This window comes from Myripristis murdjan, chromosome 5 (genome assembly GCF_902150065.1).
Source record: "Myripristis murdjan chromosome 5, fMyrMur1.1, whole genome shotgun sequence".
In the NCBI taxonomy this organism is placed as follows: domain Eukaryota; kingdom Metazoa; phylum Chordata; class Actinopteri; order Holocentriformes; family Holocentridae; genus Myripristis; species Myripristis murdjan.
The window spans coordinates 27,844,476-27,864,570 of record NC_043984.1 but is presented as its reverse complement, the minus strand read 5'-3'; the positions used below and the strand labels follow the sequence as shown (position 1 = coordinate 27,864,570).

Sequence of the window (20,095 nt, the reverse complement as noted above, 5' to 3'; positions counted from 1 at the left end):
ACAATGGTGCTCTCAGAAAAAAACAAAAAACAAACAAAAACTAAATTGCCAAGCCCAAAGCAACAATCTCCTGTTGAAAAGCAAAATGTTAAAAAGCAACATTATGAGTTTGAACACTTTCCAATAACTCGAATTTGGACAACTCACTTCAAAAAATAAAAAATAAATTTCAAAGACCGACAGACACTGTTTGCTGCACGGCGCAAAGACGAGCTGGGGCGCCACCTAGCGGACATCAGTCGCCGCTGCACACAGGGCCCGCCTCCCGTGAAGCGTCACTGTCTCCAATTTGGAAACTTTGGACAAAATACAGTGTGAAACATCTGGTAAGCTGCACAACACGAGTGTAACCCCGTTTAATTGAGTTTGTAGACTGTTTTCACTATAAAATGCGACGGCGGCGAAGCTGGGAAAACGGCAAAACACGAGTTCCTTCGCATCTCAGCTGTTTTCCTGTTAAAACCAAATTCATTGTAGCTAATTGGCTAACTAACCTAGCTAAATTTAAGCCATGGATGACATTAGTTGAGTGAACACAGAGAGTTTCCAAACATTTCCACGTCACCCATGTCAGGGATACAAATGGACACACAGTTCCGCTTAAAATTTAGTTTTAGACCCCAATAATTGGAGCTAATTACAGTGTGACATTAGGTTGGACCTCACAGGGCGAGTGAAACCGACGACAAATAACAACCCGCCTTGTTTACATTATCATTAAGTCCGTAACGTTTGTGTGAGAGATAAATTATAAATCATACAGGGAACTACACGTAGGACTATTCATGCAAAAAACAAAAACAAAACAAAACAAACAGACAAACAAACAAAAACATCTTCATGTGTCAGTATCCGTCTCCACCTCATAGAGACAAAAGTGGTTGATTTGTACATTGGTGTATTTTTGTATTGTTTGACCCCTAGAAGCCTGCCTACTCTGCATAGTCAGGTCAATGTGCTGTGCGCAGTTACATCGTTTCGCCGGAAGAGGTCGCTGCTGCCCTTTCTCGAGTAATAAGCCACAGTCACCTGTGCAAGTGCAGACAGCTGCTCCCTGGAAAGCAACCTATAGTGTTAGTTATAATCAGTTATATATAGAAAAAAATATTTCCACCCTTATATAATATTCTTAAACACAACTTTATCTGTTAAATCCCACTCACTACACACTATGTTATAAATTTATGTCATAAATGACAGCCTAAAAATGTGGGCACACTCTTTGGCTTTCAGAAAATTTGAAGGTACGTATAAACGGACTTTGGGTGGATTTACTCTCCGCTACAACTCTGATTACACTTTATTATGATGAGCACTTCAATACATAATTATCAATACATAATTATACACATGATGATACAGTGCTCTGGAAAAAAATACATTTCATGATTAATGTTGTAGGTTTTAGGAAATGTGAAGGGGAGCTGTGGTCAGTGTGCCTGTATTTGTTACATTTATTATTTGCTGCCTTATGTTTTTTTTTTTTTTTTTTTTTTTTTAAGTAATGGTAACTTATGTTAAATGTGGCAATGATTCAGTCCCTGAGCCGTCCAGAATTAATTTCTGTCAGAGGTTTCTTTTAAGAAGAAACTAAATCTCTCCATGTTTTCCATGGTGACAAATTCCTTGTGACACAGTGAAATTTGGAAATGGAAATCAGGCACTCTCTGACAGAGAAAGACAACCAATGTTCAGTACAGCTGAACTTGTTGAAGAAAAAAAAAAAGCCCAGTTGCAAGTGAACACAAAAAGTACCACAGCCTATTAGGGCCATTGTAGGGGAAGAAATTACAGAGCTGGGAGGGTTAATATTCAGAAAAAAAACTCATAATTTTTGAGTTTAGTTGTAAATTTCTGAGAAAAAAAACTCACATGAGAAAAAAACTTGAAAATTCTGAGATGATGAAGTCGCATTCATGAGCAGAACACTCATAGTTTTGCTTATACTATTAGATGTAGTAAGGAAATACTGGTCTAAAATATGATTTTAATATGATTTTAGCCCAGAATCACAGTATATCATCAGCATCCAAACTTTGAAGAGACATTGCCGTGACTTGGGCCTGTTTAGAAGAAAACAATATTGTGATTCTGGGCTAAAATCACCAGGATTTCCTTCCTACTAAATCCCATTACAAAGTAGAATTTGCTGAGGTCATCATCTGCAGGCCTGACATACGGCAAGCAGTCTGCAGTGTGTGGCTGATCCAACTTTGCAAAGTGAAGCAATGTGGTCCCTTTGCCAGTAAAAAAGAGAAAAAATATATTTTTCTGAGTTTCTTTCTTGTAAATTTGTGATTGTATAATCTCAGAATTTTCAATTTTATTTTCTCGGAAATTTACGACTAATCTCAGAGAGAGTTTTTCTTGGCTCCATATTTTTTCCCCCTACAGTGGCCCTAAGATACCATACAAAAAGAGATAAGGCTAGGAAAAGAGGACTTTTTATTGCACAGCCGCAGCATTGTTGCCCATTGCCTGTAGAGGTTTCTGTTTTGGTCTGACACTTGTCACCTGTCACTTGTCACATTGCATTGATAGAAGCTGGTGAGGCTAAAGATGTAACGGAATGAAGTAGCATGTTTTTTGGTCAACTAAAGGGTCCATAAAGAAAATCCACACTATGACAAGTGTCAAGGCTGTATCATCAAAACCTTCATATCTTTTTAGATGGACTATTTTTATAACCTTTAACCTAAAAAAAAAACTTGATATAACTCCGGAAACCCCCTGCTTCCCCAGATGGATGTTAAAGGAACATTTGTCTGGGTGTTACAGTGAATTGGTGACCTTTGGTTATCAGAACAAGAATTGAATTTCAAACGACTGACAACAGGTCACTTCAGTTTACAGGTAAAGTAGTCATTAACTGAAGCAAATGTGTTGTGTTGTGACTCAAATGGGTCTACATCAACCTGAGCCCTAACACCACGTTTCTAAGCCCCCCATTTTTCCTGTTTCACATTTTTCTACCTGAGGGGACAAGTGGTATTCTTCTGTGTTCTCAAGATTAATAGTAAAGTTTAAAAAAAACTTCACTGTAAAGATATAAATTGAATTAACTGAACAATGATTGACCAGTGTTTTTAATGATGGAAATCAAAGCTCATAGGCAACATTTAATAATCCAATTAGTTTTAAACAATACAATATAATAAATACATCTTTGCAGAAACTAGTTCCAAAGGAAATGGCAGGATTTTAAGAAATATAATGAAAAATTACACTTGCAGTATGTTGATGATTACTATTATATTTTCTTGAAAATTACTACCAGACTTATTTTACAAAAATATTGTTTAATCTGTTCCTCTGGTGAGATAGCACCAAAAGTGGAAGTCGTCATGTTCCTTCAACAGCGTAATCTTGGCCTCACTTTGACCATATTATGCATCACAACAGTGCAAAGGTCAGTGTTTGGCATATCACATGACAGTAACTGAGCTGACATTTTTAGCATTGTGTATGAACTTTTATATGTCAGAGAAACCTAGGACATAAATCCTACTTAGTATCTGCTCGCCCTCTGCTTGTATTTGTGTAACTTTCTTCCCCCTCCTGACAATGGATAGTTTAACTTTAGGGTGGGAGCTAGTGAGACAAAGGCCTTCATAAGAATGCAGGCCTCAGGCCTGTCCTTTGTGCACAAATCTATGGTTTTCCTTGCAAATACAGGCACACACTGTAAAACAAGTTTGGGAATCCACCTCAGCTTTGAACAGTGTTGCTGGCCTCTGATGGTTATGCGATGGCTGAATATTTTGATCTGGGCCTAGCGACTTTCCCTCTGTAAGTTGTAAGCACAGCGCTTCAGCCTGCCTGTGCTAAACAAAAGACAAGCAGCCAGGAAATGCACTAGCCAATCAGCAGCCGCCTTACATCTCATCTGCGAGCGTGGCCACTCTCAGTGTGCCTTCTATCAGAGCAGTGAATTGGACAGCTTGGAGAGCCGTGGCTGTGCTCTGAGCAGGCTGAGGGCTGACAGGGCTGTCCTCCATGTTTTAATAAGCATTGACATATCACACTGAGTTTTTTAGCCATGCATCCACAGAGGTAAGCCTGATTTTCATTCTTTCACATATACTGCTCTATTTATAAGGCACCAGTCACTGTGTGAGATCTGTGCCTGAGAAATACAGGTTTGTCTGACAGGCTGGGGGGAGGGAAGAGAGTATTTGTCACCCCATAGCATAGGAGAGGAGCCTGTAAGGAGAGCAAAGCATAGTACAGCACAACAGACAACAGATTGTCTCTCCTGACTGGGTGACTGTGGACACATGGTGGGTTTAGGGGTTAAGTGGATGTGCGGTTGGGAAAGGTGTAATAGTCATGTTATATTGACTTAGAAAGCTTTCTTTTGTCAAGACCTAGAGAGGATTGAGCTTTTGTGGGAGGCAAGAGCTTGAAGCTGGCTGCCACTGGCCTGTCCTGTCAAGATGGCAGGCCTGGTGAGGCAGGATGGGGTAGAGGGAGAGGGAGCACTGATGAGGGGAGCCCCCAGTGGAATTAACAGATGGTAAACTGACAGCACAGCAAGGATAATTTAGGCCTCAGACTGGCACCAGGGCAGGGGAGGAGGGCACTGCTGTTAATCGTATGCCAGTCCAAAGTGACAGTGAAGAAAGGGCTAATAGTCGTCTAGTTGTCGTGTTTTCCTACACCCAACCCAAAGCCCAGTTCACTCACCTTAATGCCCTTTTTACATGCTGAATAATAAAACATGTTTTGAACAGACATAATCCGGTAAGCTGCTCTCCAGAGTTTTATAAAATACCAATTCTCTAAGGACTATATATGCCACAGAAGCTTATGTATCACAGTGTTGGAAGAATTGCATGGGCCTAATGGTGTGCTCTGCTTCACACTGTTGTTCTCTGCAGCCGAGTGGCAGCCATTTTATAGAGCTTCCCCTTTCTGTCCCTCTGCTCCAAGCACTCTGGGTATTTGTATGTGAGAGAGAAGGAAAGAAGAAGGAAAGGACTTTCTCTTTTAAAGGCACTGGACAGAAAACTCATCTTCAATCCAAAGAGGCTAGAATACCTGTTTGAGCTCGACCAGGTTTGAATGCATGCTATTTATACCTAGTGATGCTTGTTGGTTTCTTGTATGCATGAGTTACTTCACTGTGTCATAGTTCTTCAGGTTAAAACATATCTGTGATGATTATTATCCATTTCAGCTGGTTTATCAACAATGTCACTTTATCCCTTGGCATGTGATATGTCTCAGATGGAACGTGTGGAAGTTTTTTTTTTCCTTCATTATTATTGGGTTGCCTATTGAGAGAGAAGCTGTCTTAAAAATGACCAGGGGAACTATGGCTCAGATATAATGGCACACATGTAGTGTTGCTCGACCAGGGTTCAGCAGCACTCTGCATTGATTGAAAGAGCAAATCTTTTCACCCCCTGGCTTTTTGTGAATGGTGTTTGGTAATGCCTCTAATCCCTTCATTCCACTCTGGTGTGAGGGTGGATGTTGGCGCACTTAAATCTGCATTGCACCGACACAGTCAATTTTGTGGGGAACTACCAAAAAAAAATCCTTTTTATGGCCGGTCCTCGCCTTTAAATTATTCACAAGAACCTTGCTACCTGACCTTTCCAAATGACCTACTTGGCCCCCACATTTGTTTTCCTTTTAAAGTGGGGTTCATTTTTAGCATATGTGTACCAGTTGGGTTTTCTTGTTTTGCATGTTTATGTTCAGGATTTATGCCAGTGACATAAGAAATCCAGATGATGAGTAGGTCTATGCGAAATTGATTCCATAGGAAAAAAATGACACTCATGGATTTGCTTTCACATTTGGATCTGTGTATATTATTTCAGCTTACTGTAACTCAGGCTCAGAAGCCCAAGCAGATATTGATTTTGAGAAAGTATACTAATGGCAGCTGAGAAGGCATCGGAGATGGAGACAGATTGTTGGCAGTAGCCTGTGTATTTTATTAACCACAGCCGTCCATTTTGACTGGGAGGCCTGTGTCATTTTCAATCCTGTCTTTGTGTTCAGTGTTAAGGCCCTTGCTGCATTCCATCATACGGGTTCACTGGTAAGCTGTACTGTATGCTCCTTACAGCAGAGTCGACTGGAGCTGTGTGTATGTGTGGTGTGCATGTGCTGTGTGTGCGGTGCGCACAGCAGCCAGGGAGAGAGTGTCTTCAAAATGGACGCCATACGCACACAGTGGCTGAGAGCACAGCGAGGGAAGGAATCTGATCTGCAACCTGTCAAGCCTGTGGAACTGCATCGTCCATGTTTGACAAAAGGCAAACGGCCAGTGTGATCTGCATGGGTTTTAGGCAAGTGAGAGATTTGGTTTTCAGGAGGTTTTAGCAACAGTGAGGAGCAATCCTCTCTGCATTGCAGCACTGTGGCTGAGGAGAGTGGGGAGAAGAGAGCCTGTGTGGTACACTGGGCTCGGCACCCAATCAGGCACCTCCGTGTGGCGCTCGAACCAATCGGCATCCTGCAGCCGAGGTTAAAGATTGACAATTGCAGGAGAAAGCAGCAGGGAGAGAAGGCCCTTCTGGGAAACCTGGACCCATCTTTTTCCCTCATCCCCCAACGTCCTCAATAATTGACAAAGATTAAAGAATAGGCTGAAGAATCTGTGTGAGAGTAAAGAAAAAAGGTATGCTGTTGATTTCCTACATTAAGGCATGGATGTTATGTCACTGATGGGTGTGGAAAGGCATGTATCAATAGCCGACAATAGGCTATATTTATTGTATGCTCTGTGCTGTTAAATTTACAATGTGTTTTTTTTGTCAGAATGGGCAGCATTGATCTTCCTCATTGTCCCTGTGTCTCTGTCTCCCTCTCTTTGTCTCTTGCTGTATTCCTGGCCTGGACAGGAGAGGACGTTGCTGAGGTTGTTTGTCTGAGGCTTTTCAGACAGGTTAGATGAGGAGGCCAGTAAAGCCATTTCTCTGCACTCCTCTTCGTCTCTGCAGATGTGCTCTACTCCTGCCTGTCATTTTCTTTCCCCAGTGATGGAGGAGAGAGAGGGAGAGAGAGAGAGAGAGAGAGTGTGTGCTGGTAGGGTTGGGTGTGGGGGAATGAACATGATATGGAAATGGAAAATACAGTACTTTTGTGTTCAGTGAGAGGCTATCTTTGTTTTTCATAGCCTAGCTGTGCTGTCAGAGGTAAAATAAAAATGTGACAAAATTGAAGCCTTCTGAACAGCAAGGTGGATGCATCTGTTATGGCGTCAGAGAAAATGGAAACAATAATAGGATCGACACCAGGGCGCCTGAAAACCAAGACGATTCATGTCGAGCTGATACTGGGCAAAACCTGTTGGACAGTTTTCTCAGCCAAGAAATGTCTCTTCCTCAAGAATGTGGCTTTCTTTTCAAGGAAATGTTGCTGTTTGTAAACAGGACAGGGATTGTGCTTGTGCTTTATAGAAAGAGAGGCTGTCTGTTGCTTGGTCAACTGATGAGTGAATATCCCTCTGAGGCAATTTAAGAAAATAGGAAAATTTATTTAAATGCTTTTTACGTATTCGATGTCACAATGTCCAGACGTCGCAGACTCTATTGTTCTCGGTTATCCAGTGTTCTCATGTTAACTATTTAAACTCCTGTGGTCAGTTGAGGAAGACGGATGCTTTTCTTCGGGTTGGGGCTAAGGTTGGCATATTGAGCCAATGCTCCCTGACTATAAGTTTATTTGCGTTTGTCCACTTTGAAAGTTATTGAGTCACCGGGCTTTCCATGTGTCTTGAAGCTGTGGCTATTTGCATGGTGTGGCCTTGTATTTTCACTTGTGGTGGGCTCAGAAGGATTGCTCTTGATTAACAAGGCCTCCCCTTCACAAATCAGTTTGCATACTTGCATCGTAAACAGTAAGCCTGCTTTTTAAAATTTTTAAATGAGGGCTTTTGCACACATATTCCAAATGCTTTGTTGCTTTGTTACAATGTAGCTCTAGGTTAATTTGGATGATTGTTTTTAAATACTGACAGAAACCAAGTGACTTTTGAAAGGGTACAGAACAAATGTTTTATCTAGAAGACACAATGGCTGGTGGACCTCAGGATTCCATGACCATTTTTCGGCATTTCACCGGCCAAAACAAAATAAATGTCCCTAAAAATGTTGCTTGCTTACCTACGAAAGTGGAGACACTTCACACTCACACAAAATTTACTGTAACACACCATGGTGACAAGTTCCATCCATGACCTTTGACCCTTTCATTCGCAACACTGGGATGACAAACATTTATAGTACAATGTTTTGCTAGACATAATGGTTTAGTGTATTAAGCTAAACCTTTGTAACCTTTGTACAGCATGAGTTGGTTTGCACCTTGCCACAGCAAGATTTATGACTCCTGACTTCTCCTCTGCAAGCGAACTTCCCAAGTCTTGACAGAATTCTGCTGTTATCTTAAGTGAATGCCATCTGGAGCCTCATGGCAAGAATAAACCCATTGTAAAAGGATGAGGGGGGTGTCTTGAGATCGAGATGGGGCTTTTTTAAAGTACACATCTGTAGGCTCATATTGCAGACTTGGGACTGAAATGCCATCACTAGCATACCAACTAGTGTAGCTGACAACTCAGAGTCAGTGGGTCTCTTTGATCTGATTGAAGCACTTCCTCTCTGAATCAACCAGATGTGTTTTTGTGTGTTGTTAATCTATGATATTTCTTCAGATGAGGAAATTTGAAACTATTTGTGACCGTGTCCTATTGTTTACTGACCACGTAATCATAAAGCTCAGGTTTTAACATGATATGACTTGGTAAAATGATAGATCAAATCCTGACTTCCTTCATTTTGCCTGAGAGGACAGTTTATCTTGCAAGGCTACCCAGAGCTGTGACTGTACTGCATACACTAAGAGCGTACTCTTATTTTGAGCAGTCAAAAGAGCAATTAGTGATACGCATTCCTATCTTGACTGATACAGGCAACAAATGACTTATTCGTATGAGGAATCTTGAGCTGTAGGTTATGTCCCAGAGGTTGCCAAAGCTTTGACGATGCCTTTCTCTTCTCTACGTCAGTGTGACTGAGGAGGAGGGGAAGACTGAGACAGATGCAATAGAAGGAATGGAGATCTCCACACGATCCAAAGGTAAGAAGATACTGCGCAAGGCTGTTTTTAGAAAGCTCAGCAAAGCTATTTTTATATTTATGGGATTACATAGTAACATTGAAAGTGTTGTGGTTTCGCTTCACGGATGTGTGTGCATGTCTGAGTGTGCCTTGTATACGTGTTGCAAAAGAAACAAGATGGAGGATTACCTTCCATACTGTTTTTACATTGCTGTCATATGTAAGTAACCATGGTTACTGGCTGCAGCAAAGTAATTTATGATTACAGTAAACCTCCTGTGTTCCACATCCAGTGTTTGCATCTCCTCTTAGGACACCATCAGTCTGCCCTCTCTGGTTTGTATGACCTTTGAGTTCTTTCTGCAATTTCAGACCAGGGGTCAGCTGAGCGGGTGGCCCAGAAACGCAAGATGCCAAGCCCCTCTCACTCATCCAATGGTCACTCGTCAGCTGAAACTTCCCCCAGCCCTATGAAAAAGAAGAAGAAACCTGGTGCTGTAAGCAGCAGCAAAGACCAGGTACAGCCTCTGTCTCTGACACCTCTGCTCCTATGAATGAGGTCGTCTGTCAGTGATTTTTTTCCCCTAAGCTCTCAAAAACTTCAACAATTACATTTTTTGAGAAATGACCATTGTGATTTGTTTAGCTGAATTACCTTTAGTTCGATTTTTCTATGTAGAGTATTTTTCTAGCAGGAAGTCAACCGAGATGAATATTGCACCCAGGAAACATAAAGAATGAACACTGATTTCTAGTTTTACTGCATATTTTTGTTGTGAATTTGCTCTCAAATTTAATTCCAAACTGTATGACAGAAATCTTAATAAGCTTTACTGAAACAAATTTGTTTGGGTATTACCACTTTTTAGGGTGTGTACCAGACTCACTTTCATGTCAGTTCATGACGTGATGATGAACTTTAACCTCTAAGTTATTTTTACCCTGGACTGTCATTACTGATAATACCAACAGGCAACATGAAAACTGTAATGCTGATTATGGTAGAAAACAGATCACAGAATAAAAACATTCATTGTTTCTTATATTATTGTTAAAAATATCATTTTAAAATAGGGTTGCACAATGAAGGGAATGGTCGTAAACACCCAGGTAACCTAATCATTATGGATGACTGTCCAGTCAGAAGGGATTACTTCAATAGATTTTATGTTGCTTGAATTTGTAGACACTTAAATATGTCCTTTATGCCATTTTATACACATACATACACACATACTTTAATATTTTTTAAGTACTGAGAAGGAAAATATACACAGTGCCAGTATCCAATTTTATTATAATATTTATATAATTGTAATAATCAGCAGTGATATTGCAATACTGGTCACAGTATGAAGTCCTACTTAAAGTAAGGAAATAAATAAATACATTTATTTATTTATTTATTACACCTGCTGCTGTCTTTGTAATCTGAAACAATCATGTGATAACTTCTAGCTCAGTCTCTCACATGTCTTACATTTTTTGCATGCTTTGCTTGCCTCCTGCTTCCAGCAGTTGATTATTGTGCCATAGGTAGATGATTTCTTTTGGCTTCCACTGAACACTTATGATTAAGTTTGTAAATGACTTAATAGTCACTGTACCTGAACCTCTCCTAGTTTAATCAAAGCTTTCAGCATGATTCACCTCTCTGCTGACTGGTGATGGGAATGCGTTTAATCACAGACTTAGGTCAGGGAGAGTCACTGAGAGACTCACATGACTAATAAAAATAATTAGTCAGAATATTAATCTTTCCAGGTAATTTCTATCCCAGAAAATGTTGACAGATTTTGATATTGACTTTGATCCTGATGTGTGTGATGTTTTTGTCTCACACAACAATCAACAGTTAATGTGTAACACTTGGTGCTCACAGCAGTCTGTGTTTTGTCCAGTGATTTCATTATGTGTATCTTATGTTGATTCTATGCATGCCTGCTCTGCTTCTGTAATCTCTGGCCTGATTTTGACCCTCCCCAACTTTGTGTTTCTTTTGCCTGCATTCCAGTCAGAACTAAGACATGGTCCCTTTTACTATGTGAAGCAGCCAGCACTCACCACAGACCCTGTTGATGTTATACCGCAGGACGGCAGGAATGACTTCTACTGCTGGCTGTGCCACCGCGAGGGCCAGGTGCTCTGCTGTGAGCTCTGCCCCAGGGTGTACCACGCCAAGTGCCTCAAACTACCAGCCGAGCCCGAGGGCGACTGGTTCTGTCCAGAGTGTGAGGTACTCCCCCAGGAATGTGTGTATGGGCAATGGAAACCATATTATAAAGCCTAAAGTTTCAGTCTATTGTAATATTTCTTTGGATTTGGAGGAATTTTCAAGAGGTTGCACTGAGGACATAAGTAACAAAACATTTTAAACCTACATACAGTGCATGCATTATTGGAGAATCACATAAATTGTTAACTGTAAAGTTTACAACTCTTTTCCTCTTGATGTCTTTTAGAAAATAACGGTTGCTGAGTGTATAGAGACTCAGAGCAAAGCCATGATGATGCTAACTATAGACCAGCTGTCTTACCTGCTAAAGTTTGCCCTTCAGAAGATGAAACAGCCAGGTGTAAGTACTCTGATCCATCCTGACAGGGGAGTCACACTACCAAAGCAATTAATTAAAATTGGGGCACATAGGCTTTTTACAGATAGGGCACTCTGTTTTCCCTCTAGTATCTGCCTTTTCTAACCATGCATTTAGATTTATCACTATTGGATATTGGCATGTGTTTTTGTTGGCCAGTCTTATGATTTTAAGAATGCTTATGCAACCAAATGCCATGCCTGTTTTCCGGTCATCCTATAAACCACCAGAAGTGCCTGATGTCAGTATTTGCATCTTGAAATAATAAATGTTCACGAATCTGCCCAACGTGATGTACTATTGATTTGCATGTGTAATTGATCTCTGATAACACCACTAACATTCAGTCAGTGCACTATAATTGGCCTGTCATGGCTGGACACCATGACACCAAACATGCTAGCTGGTGGTGAGGATACAGCTGCCCCTCTCACTCTCTTTCAGGACCATCCCCGCTCGTCATCTCACTCCCCCCATGCAGCTTCCACGCAGAGAAAGACTTTTAATTGGGTAATCAATCACACCACTAACAAGACCCCATCATGATTTGTTCCTCCACTAGTTTTCCTCTTTTTGTTTGAAGTGGCATATAGAGCTTTTTAGTAATAGCATTGTGATAGCATGCTCACGTGTGGTGCTGCTGGAGTGAGTCTGGCCCGTTGTTAGGAAATGAGTTTATTTACCCTCTTTCTCTTGCTACTTTTTCTACAGACCGAACCCTTCCAGAAACCTGTATCTCTTGAGCAGCATCCAGATTATGCAGAATATATTTTTCATCCTATGGATCTTTGCACACTTGAGAAGGTAAAATACAGGCTTCTTTGAAGATTTGACCGAGGATTTGAATGTACAGATGTTGACCAATTTGTCTGTCAGTCGCTGATCTTTTCTTTTTGTGCTGCAGAATATCAAAAAGAAAATGTATGGCTGCACAGAGGCTTTCTTGGCAGATGCTAAATGGATTTTACACAACTGTATAATATACAATGGAGGTATGTTGCATTGCTTTGACACTGCCTGTGGGAGTATTGTAGTTTGTTAATAAACAGTGGAATGCAGATATATGTTTTTGTTTCAGGCAATCACAAACTGACGGCTACAGCTAAAGTGATAGTAAAAATCTGTGAACATGAGGTGAGTATATGGTTTCGGGGCAGAGAAGATTTTTTTTTTTTTTTGCTAAGACCTGAAAGTTAAAATATCATTTGGTTCTTGTCTTATAGATGAACGAAATTGAAGTTTGCCCTGAGTGTTATCTGTCAGCCTGCCAAAAAAGAGACAACTGGTTCTGTGAGCCATGTGTAAGCTGAGTAACTTCAAGTTTCTGATGATGATTCCACCAGATTTTTCATCCATTTCAACACACATCACTGGATTACAGCCATTTAGTTGTAGTGTTTTATGTCTGCAGAGTAACCCCCACCCTCTAGTCTGGGCCAAACTCAAAGGATTTCCATTCTGGCCTGCTAAAGCGCTGCGGGACAAAGATGGACAGGTGGATGCTCGCTTCTTTGGCCAGCATGACAGGTATCAGCCTTTTGCACTTCACTTACTTGGGCCTGGGGGTACATTTCGAGCTTTTCTGTAACACAGGGCACATTATGATGTAAATCTCTATCCTTCAGGGCATGGGTCCCTTTAAACAATTGCTACCTCATGTCCAAAGAGATTCCTTTCTCTGTCAAGAAGACCAAGAGCATCTTCAACAGTGCCATGCAAGAGATGGAAGTCTATGTAGAAAACATGAGGAAAAGGTTTGGCGTGTTTAACTACGCCCCCTTCAGGACACCCTACACCCCTGACAACCAATTCCAGATGCTGCTGGACCCCTCCAACCCCTTATCCAGCTCTGTCAAACCTGAGAAGCAAGAGAAGATCAAGCTGAGCTTTGACATGACCGCATCACCCAAGATGCCGCTGGGAAGGAGTCTAGTGTCTGGGGCTGGGGTGGGAGGGAGCACGACAGGCCGGCGGATCCCCCTCAGTGACATGCCTCGTTCTCCCATGAGCACCAACTCCTCTGCCCATACAGGTTCAGATGGGGAGCAGGAGACAGCAGACAAGTCCCAGACAAAAGCCCCAAACAGCCAGTACAGCACTGGAGAAGAGTCCATGGACTGTACAGGTATACAACAAGAGATATTGTAGTGTGGCAGCACCTTGTTAGAATATGTGCATTTCTGATAGTATGAGTCTGTTGGCCCGAGACTGCCCTCTCTCCCCTGGTTTCATTTAACACTAAATCTCCCTGTGTAGCATCACCTGCCTATACCCGACCCGGGCCTGCAGGCAGTACCTTGGACAGCCCCAAACCATTCCACTCTCAAGCTCCTGGCCTACCTCTCATTCCAAAGCAGGAGAAGACGCCACCAACAGGAAGCATCCTTAACCTTAATCTAGGTGAATCCCTCACGCTGTCTATCTTAATAATGCTTATTTGTTTGTTTGTTTGAGAGAATGTGGGACAAAGATGGACAGACCAATGTTTTTGTTTCAGGCAGTCTCAAAGTGGCCAAGCAGCAAGTGCACCTCACTCACTCTTGGACCACATTGTGATCGAAATGTGATCTTTCTTGTGTTGACGTTCCTGATGTGCATGTGTTGTGTCCTGCCAGATCGCAGTAAAGCGGAGATGGACCTGAAGGAGCTGAGTGAGACAGTTCAGCAGAAACAGGGAGCGACACAAGTCCTCACCTCCCCTAAGAGACAGATCAAGAGCCGTTTCCAGCTCAACCTGGACAAAACCATTGAGAGTTGCAAAGCACAACTAGGTCAGTGCAGCATACATAGTAGCACAGCATACTTGGTTCAGTTGACAAGTCTGTAGTTGCTCATGGCTGGATGGTAAAACAATCAAACACACCTTGATAGTATAACTTTCAATATCATGCACTTCTTTCAGCTCAGCCATTTTAATCTAATGGAGCATTTGTGTTGTAGCTGAATCCTCACATTTTAGTTTGAGATTGGATTTTCACCTCCTTTCTCCTTCGCTTTGTAGGTATAGATGAGATTTCTGAGGATGTGTATAAAGGTGTGGAGCACAGTGACTCGGAGGACTCTGACAAATCTGATTCCAGTGACAGCGAGTATGCCAGCGATGAGGAGCAGAAGCCCAAGGATGGCCAGGATGCTGCTACCAATGACAAAGGCCAGAAGGAGTCCTCGAAACCTGTAGTCAAAGACCAGCCTTCCTCTAGCCAAGACAAAGAAGGCAAACCTGATGTGCCTGTCACATCAAAATCTGCTGCAGGTGATGCTGCTGCTGCAACAGTAGAGAAAGAGAAAGCAAGCACAGATTCAGACAGAGAGAACCCAGAGAAGACCAAAGCAGCTCCAGCTTCACCTGTTCTCAAAGAGAAGGCTCAGGTGAAAGATGAGGTAAGGCAGCCCATGCTTGTTGAGGACTCTGACTCAGAGAGGGAGCTGGTTATTGACCTTGGAGAAGAACAAGGAGGCAAGGAGAGGAAGAGGGGCAGAAGAGACACTTCCACCGTTAAGGAGCCGACAGCTGGTAAGCCTGAAGGTGAGTTCTCCCTTTATCTACTACACCTCACTAAAAAGAATAGAAAACACAAACATTGAACTATGATATGTACATTTTTAGCACTAACAACTTTTCTCCATCTGCATACATCAAAAACCACTGAACACCAACTAAAGATAGTGATGTAATGAGTGTGTGTATCTCTTCTTAGGTAAAGCCACAGCACTGACAGCCCCGTCTCAAAACAGCACAGCCCCTTCGTCAGCCTCCAGCCTTTCCTCTCAGTCCCCTGTTGCCATTCCTGTCACCATGGTCTCCTTCTCGACTGCTTCTCCTGTGGCCATAAGCCCTTCCACCTTGTCTAGTGCCACCCCAACCTCGACCCCAACCCCTGCCTCCTCCTCGGCATCCACCACACCAGCTTTGAAGAAACAGCGCCCTCTGCTGCCCAGAGAGACGGTGCCGGTGGTGCAGAGAGCTGTGGTGTGGAATCCCACCGGCAAGTTTCAGACCTCCTCTCAGAAGTGGCACATGCAGAAGGTGCAGCGTCAGCAGCAAAACCAGCAAACTCTGGCGACCACACAACTACAGGCAACATCGCCAGGGCAAGGCCAGGCCCAGGCGCTGGCCCAGGCGCAGCCCTCTGGAAACATCTCAACATCAGTATCCTCATCATCGACACAGCAGTCTTCACAAAGCACCCGCTACCAGACCAGGCAGGCTGTCAAAGGTAGATGACATGGTTTGGTTCCCCATTTTTAAGCACTGGTATACACATGTTATGGACACTGTAACACTAGAAATTTACACCATTGTTCCATAATATTAAAAAATGATTGCACAATTGTTTATTACCTTGATTTTACGGGGTAAAAGTGAAAAATGTATGATTTAATAGGTTTTAATCATTTCAATAACTGTGTAACTTTGATATCCACTGAATAAGTAAACAATTTGAGAAATCTGTTAATTGCTCAAAATTGTGATGCTAAAAACTAGATTCACAGTTTTGTCCATAATGATTGATATTGCTGATCCAGGTCATCATTATTATTATTATTGTTGTTATTTATATTATTCTAGCTGTTCAACAAAAAGACACTCCACTCAGCGCATCCACGTCGGCTGCCACCCTGGCATCCAGTAGCCCAGCTTCTGTGGCCTTGATGGCAGCATCAACTTTAGGTGCACCTTCTTCATCTTCCCCATTGGCTGTAGACTTGCAGATCCCCACCGCCTCAGCAGATGTTGCTGCAGACATTGCCAAGTACACTAATAAAGTGAGTATCTTTAAAAAGATCAGAAACACTATAACATGTTTTTTGATGTGTTAACTGACACAAAGGTAGTGTTTTATGCAGAAGACAAATATCAAGCATTAGCTCCACATACAAGTTCTTTAGGGTTAAAAATCAAAAATAGGTCAGTGTTGCTGGATATTTTATAGTGTCTTATTTTAGTTTGACTCTGCATATTTAGATTGATTTGATAATGGCTCTTCCTGGCCCCCTCTCCCTCACTTCCCATTGTTGCTTTCCATACCCATCAACATCATCGTGCTTTAAAATGTATAACTAATAGCTATACATACTATACATAGTATATCTATTAGCTATTATAGTACTTAGTTTAGTTGTAAGTGTTTAGGAAACTGATACTTACACCAGACACTTGGTCTGTCATTGCATCCTTATGTTGGCTGTAAGAGAACTGAAAAAATTAGGAGGCTCTGCAGCCAGAGACAGAAAACATTCTTTAGAGTGCAGTACAAGTACATTTTGTCATGATGGTGTTTTCACATCCATCTCTCTTGATTAATGTTGCTGCTGTCCTTTCAGATAATGGATGCAATCAAAGGAACAATGACTGAAATCTACAATGACCTTTCTAAAAGCACTTCAGGAAATACAATAGCGGAGGTGGGTGTTTTCATGTCAACGACTGAGTACTATTATGATTGTAAAGGTAGCACGGGATGTTAAATGACTGCTCTTCCCACAGATAAGACGACTGAGAATTGAAATAGAAAAATTACAGTGGTTGCATCAGCAAGAGTTGTCAGAAATGAAGCACAATCTTGGTGAGAAATTTTCTTTTTAATTAGCAAAATTGTGTACACACACAACATGATTTTTTTTTTTGTTTTTTTTTTTTATAAATCAGAGTTACAGTTGTGTATCTACTTATGTTTGTGCACTTGTGATTAGAGTTAACAATGGCTGAGATGAGGCAGAGCCTGGAGCAGGAGAGAGAGAGGTTGGTGGCTGAGGTGAAGAAGCAGATGGAGCTGGAGAAGCAGCAAGCAGTGGATGAGACAAAGAAGAAACAATGGTGCGCCAACTGCAGGAAGGAGGCCATCTTCTACTGCTGCTGGAACACCAGCTACTGTGACTATCCCTGCCAACAAGCCCACTGGCCAGAACACATGAAGTCCTGCACTCAGTCAGGTAACAGCACCTGCACTTTAATGACATTCAAGCAAGGGACAACCCACACATCATTACTAACAATTTTCCAAAGCATATCATACTTTAATATTTTAAATATGCGCTTGGCTTCTATATGTTTAATTCAAAATTTTCAGGTGGTAAACCCACCTTAAAATATCTCTGCTCCCCTGGCTGCGTTGTGTGAAAAGGTTATGGATGTTTGAATTAAGTTTGCAAAGCGATATTTTATTTAGGGACTATCCTGGTGGAGATGTTGATTTTGTTGTGTGAGTGTCTCTGCATGTAAAGCCTTTCTGAGTTCCACAGTGAAGAATGGTTCATTCATGGCTACCGGCTAATGTAGACATCAGATTTCATACTTGGTAGTTAGCAGGACTATCCTAAGATTTAGCAGAGAGAGAGATGCCAAATAAACATCATAATTTTCACAGTGTTTGTGTAGCATTTGTCCTCTGACAAAGTAACCTTGGCAAAACTAAATCCAGGCAAGATGTTCACTGTGATGGCTTACCTCTCTGCAAATTGATTTTCACACCATACTGAACCGAACGAAACAAACTGCCTAGATGGTAGGAAAAATAAATTGAGACATCTTAAAGTATAGTATACCTTAGAAAACGATCAATAGTAATGTAAAATATATGTATTGCATTAAATGGACTAAAATGTGCAAAAACACCTGTATGGTCCCTTTTAATTAAGCCAACAATGAAGCCTACCTCTTCATACATACTTACATGATGTGTTATGCCACTTTTGTCCTGTTTCTAGCAACAGCCCCACAGCAAGAACCTGAGACTGAGTCCACAGCAGACCTTCCAAACAAAGGGTTAGGACAGTCCAGCAGTGGCCCAGTCCCCCTCAGAGACACTATGGCCTCCACACCATCAGACAAAGACTGTGAAATGGAGAAGAGCACTGAAAATGTTGCTGTCAGTCTGTCATAACCAGTCTGACCATACTTGAAAATGTAAATGTGTAATTTTTTTCCATTACAAGGATGTCTATGTAACATTTCTCTGTTGAAGCTGCTGCTAAGGGAGCAATCTAAATATCTTTTTTTTTTTTTTTTTTTTTTAATTATTATTTATATAACTCCTGTTTCCTGTTCTGGGTTCACATAATACAGCTAGAGTGCTGCTGTCTTCCCCATTTCATTCAGTGTGGCAACAAGTAGACTGACAGCAAAGAGCATGTATCCTCTAAAGGAGGGCAGTGTCAAGTAAATGCCTCTAAATCACTCCTTTGCAGTCTTTTTACAGCTGCCAATATAAAGTGAGTGCATGAACGTACTGTATACCAGTGTTTCACTGGAAAACATAATAAACGTAGCCACAGCTTGAAGGGAAGCAAGTGACTGGTTCGATTTAAGAGTATATAAGTCTACCCCTTTTAATGGACCATATAACTTTTAAAATAGATGACTGTTGACAGAAATGTCTGTAAGTTACTTTTGTATTGTAATTTATTTCAGTTCTTATGTTGTATAGTGCAAAGAAAACAAATTCAAACATTTTAAATGGGCTGTTTCTATTTGATTACCTGCTGAGTCAACAGCAGTGAGTTAAGGAACACGTGGAAGTCAACAACAGATTTTTCTTTTTATATTTTTTAATCATAATGTTTACTCTTTCTACTCGTCACGTTATTGAATCAGCACTGCACCCAGCATCTGCTTCATCGCACACCAGTCTTACTGCAGAATATATCACAATTTGTGAATATCACATATTTATATTTGTTATTGTGAATTACTTGCACCAAAAGGATAACCAAATCTGAAAAATACCCGTAATGTAGAGAACGATGGAAATGCCTGTCAGAATAACTTTAAAGTTACAGTATCTTACAGTGCAGTATTGTATTTGTTACTCAGTAATCAGTGAGCAGCTTTTCTGCTCCTGCCCCAAAGTAGGTTTTCAACACAATAGTACTCCATATACTATGTTCCCGATGACACTGTACATTCTAGACAAATCATTGGTCACAAAACTTGTCTATTTACTTTAGATTCGTGTCTTGGAGGAACTTGTTTCATTTATTGTATAGAAGATTGTTTTTGCATAGATAGGGTTCATAAAACTATATTTTGTCAGCAGAGCGCTGTCACTGCTGTTGTTTACATTCTGTACAGTAAAATTGATGTTTCAAAAGTATTTGACACTGAATGGTGTTTTTTAACGGTTGAATCAACATTGTAAGTAATGAAGCTCAGTCACATTTTTATTAATCAAACTTGTATTTTCACAACTTGGAATATAATTGACTTATCGGAGTGATAAAATATCTACAAAACAAGACTGGATAATCAAACTCTTGAAATCCAGTATCACTGGTTCCTTTGCCATCTGTGAGCAACAATTATAAAATTCTGTTGTTCTACTTTGAGCCGTTCAAAAGGGTTGTGGCGCACAGAACAAAAAAAAGTGTACATCATGAATATTTGATGAATGCCAATATCCTATACAGCAAACCCTCTCACAG

General features: G+C 41.2%; 1 protein-coding gene across 8 annotated transcripts; it reads left to right on the top strand.

The window, feature by feature from the left end:
- Positions 1-213: 213 nt before the first annotated feature.
- On the top strand, positions 214-19,767 carry zmynd8 (zinc finger, MYND-type containing 8). 8 transcript variants are annotated; one of them, XM_030051702.1, is made up of 22 exons: positions 3,973-4,053; positions 4,881-5,058; positions 9,029-9,099; positions 9,453-9,598; positions 11,095-11,316; positions 11,543-11,656; positions 12,119-12,184; positions 12,386-12,478; positions 12,579-12,666; positions 12,753-12,808; positions 12,898-12,975; positions 13,086-13,201; positions 13,300-13,799; positions 13,931-14,074; positions 14,290-14,445; positions 14,676-15,200; positions 15,373-15,891; positions 16,245-16,441; positions 17,000-17,080; positions 17,163-17,241; positions 17,369-17,608; positions 18,383-19,767. In XM_030051702.1, exons 3-22 carry the CDS (start codon positions 9,075-9,077, stop codon positions 18,556-18,558), a joined length of 3,621 nt encoding a protein of 1,206 aa, XP_029907562.1. In that variant the 5' UTR covers positions 3,973-4,053; positions 4,881-5,058; positions 9,029-9,074; the 3' UTR covers positions 18,559-19,767. The 8 variants fall into 8 exon arrangements, with proteins under 8 accessions (XP_029907561.1, XP_029907558.1, XP_029907564.1 ...); XM_030051700.1 differs by having other exon boundaries at positions 9,447-9,598; XM_030051701.1 differs by lacking the exons at positions 3,973-4,053; positions 4,881-5,058 and adding an exon at positions 214-326.
- Positions 19,768-20,095: the final 328 nt, after the last annotated feature.

Excerpts from the sequence above, each read along its gene's own strand:
- zmynd8 (XM_030051697.1), top strand. Across the intron at positions 12,667-12,752 it reads CTGTATAATATACAATGGAG|GCAATCACAAACTGACGGCT; the intron begins GTATGTTGCATT and ends TTTTTGTTTCAG. Across the intron at positions 12,809-12,897 it reads TAAAAATCTGTGAACATGAG|ATGAACGAAATTGAAGTTTG; the intron begins GTGAGTATATGG and ends CTTGTCTTATAG.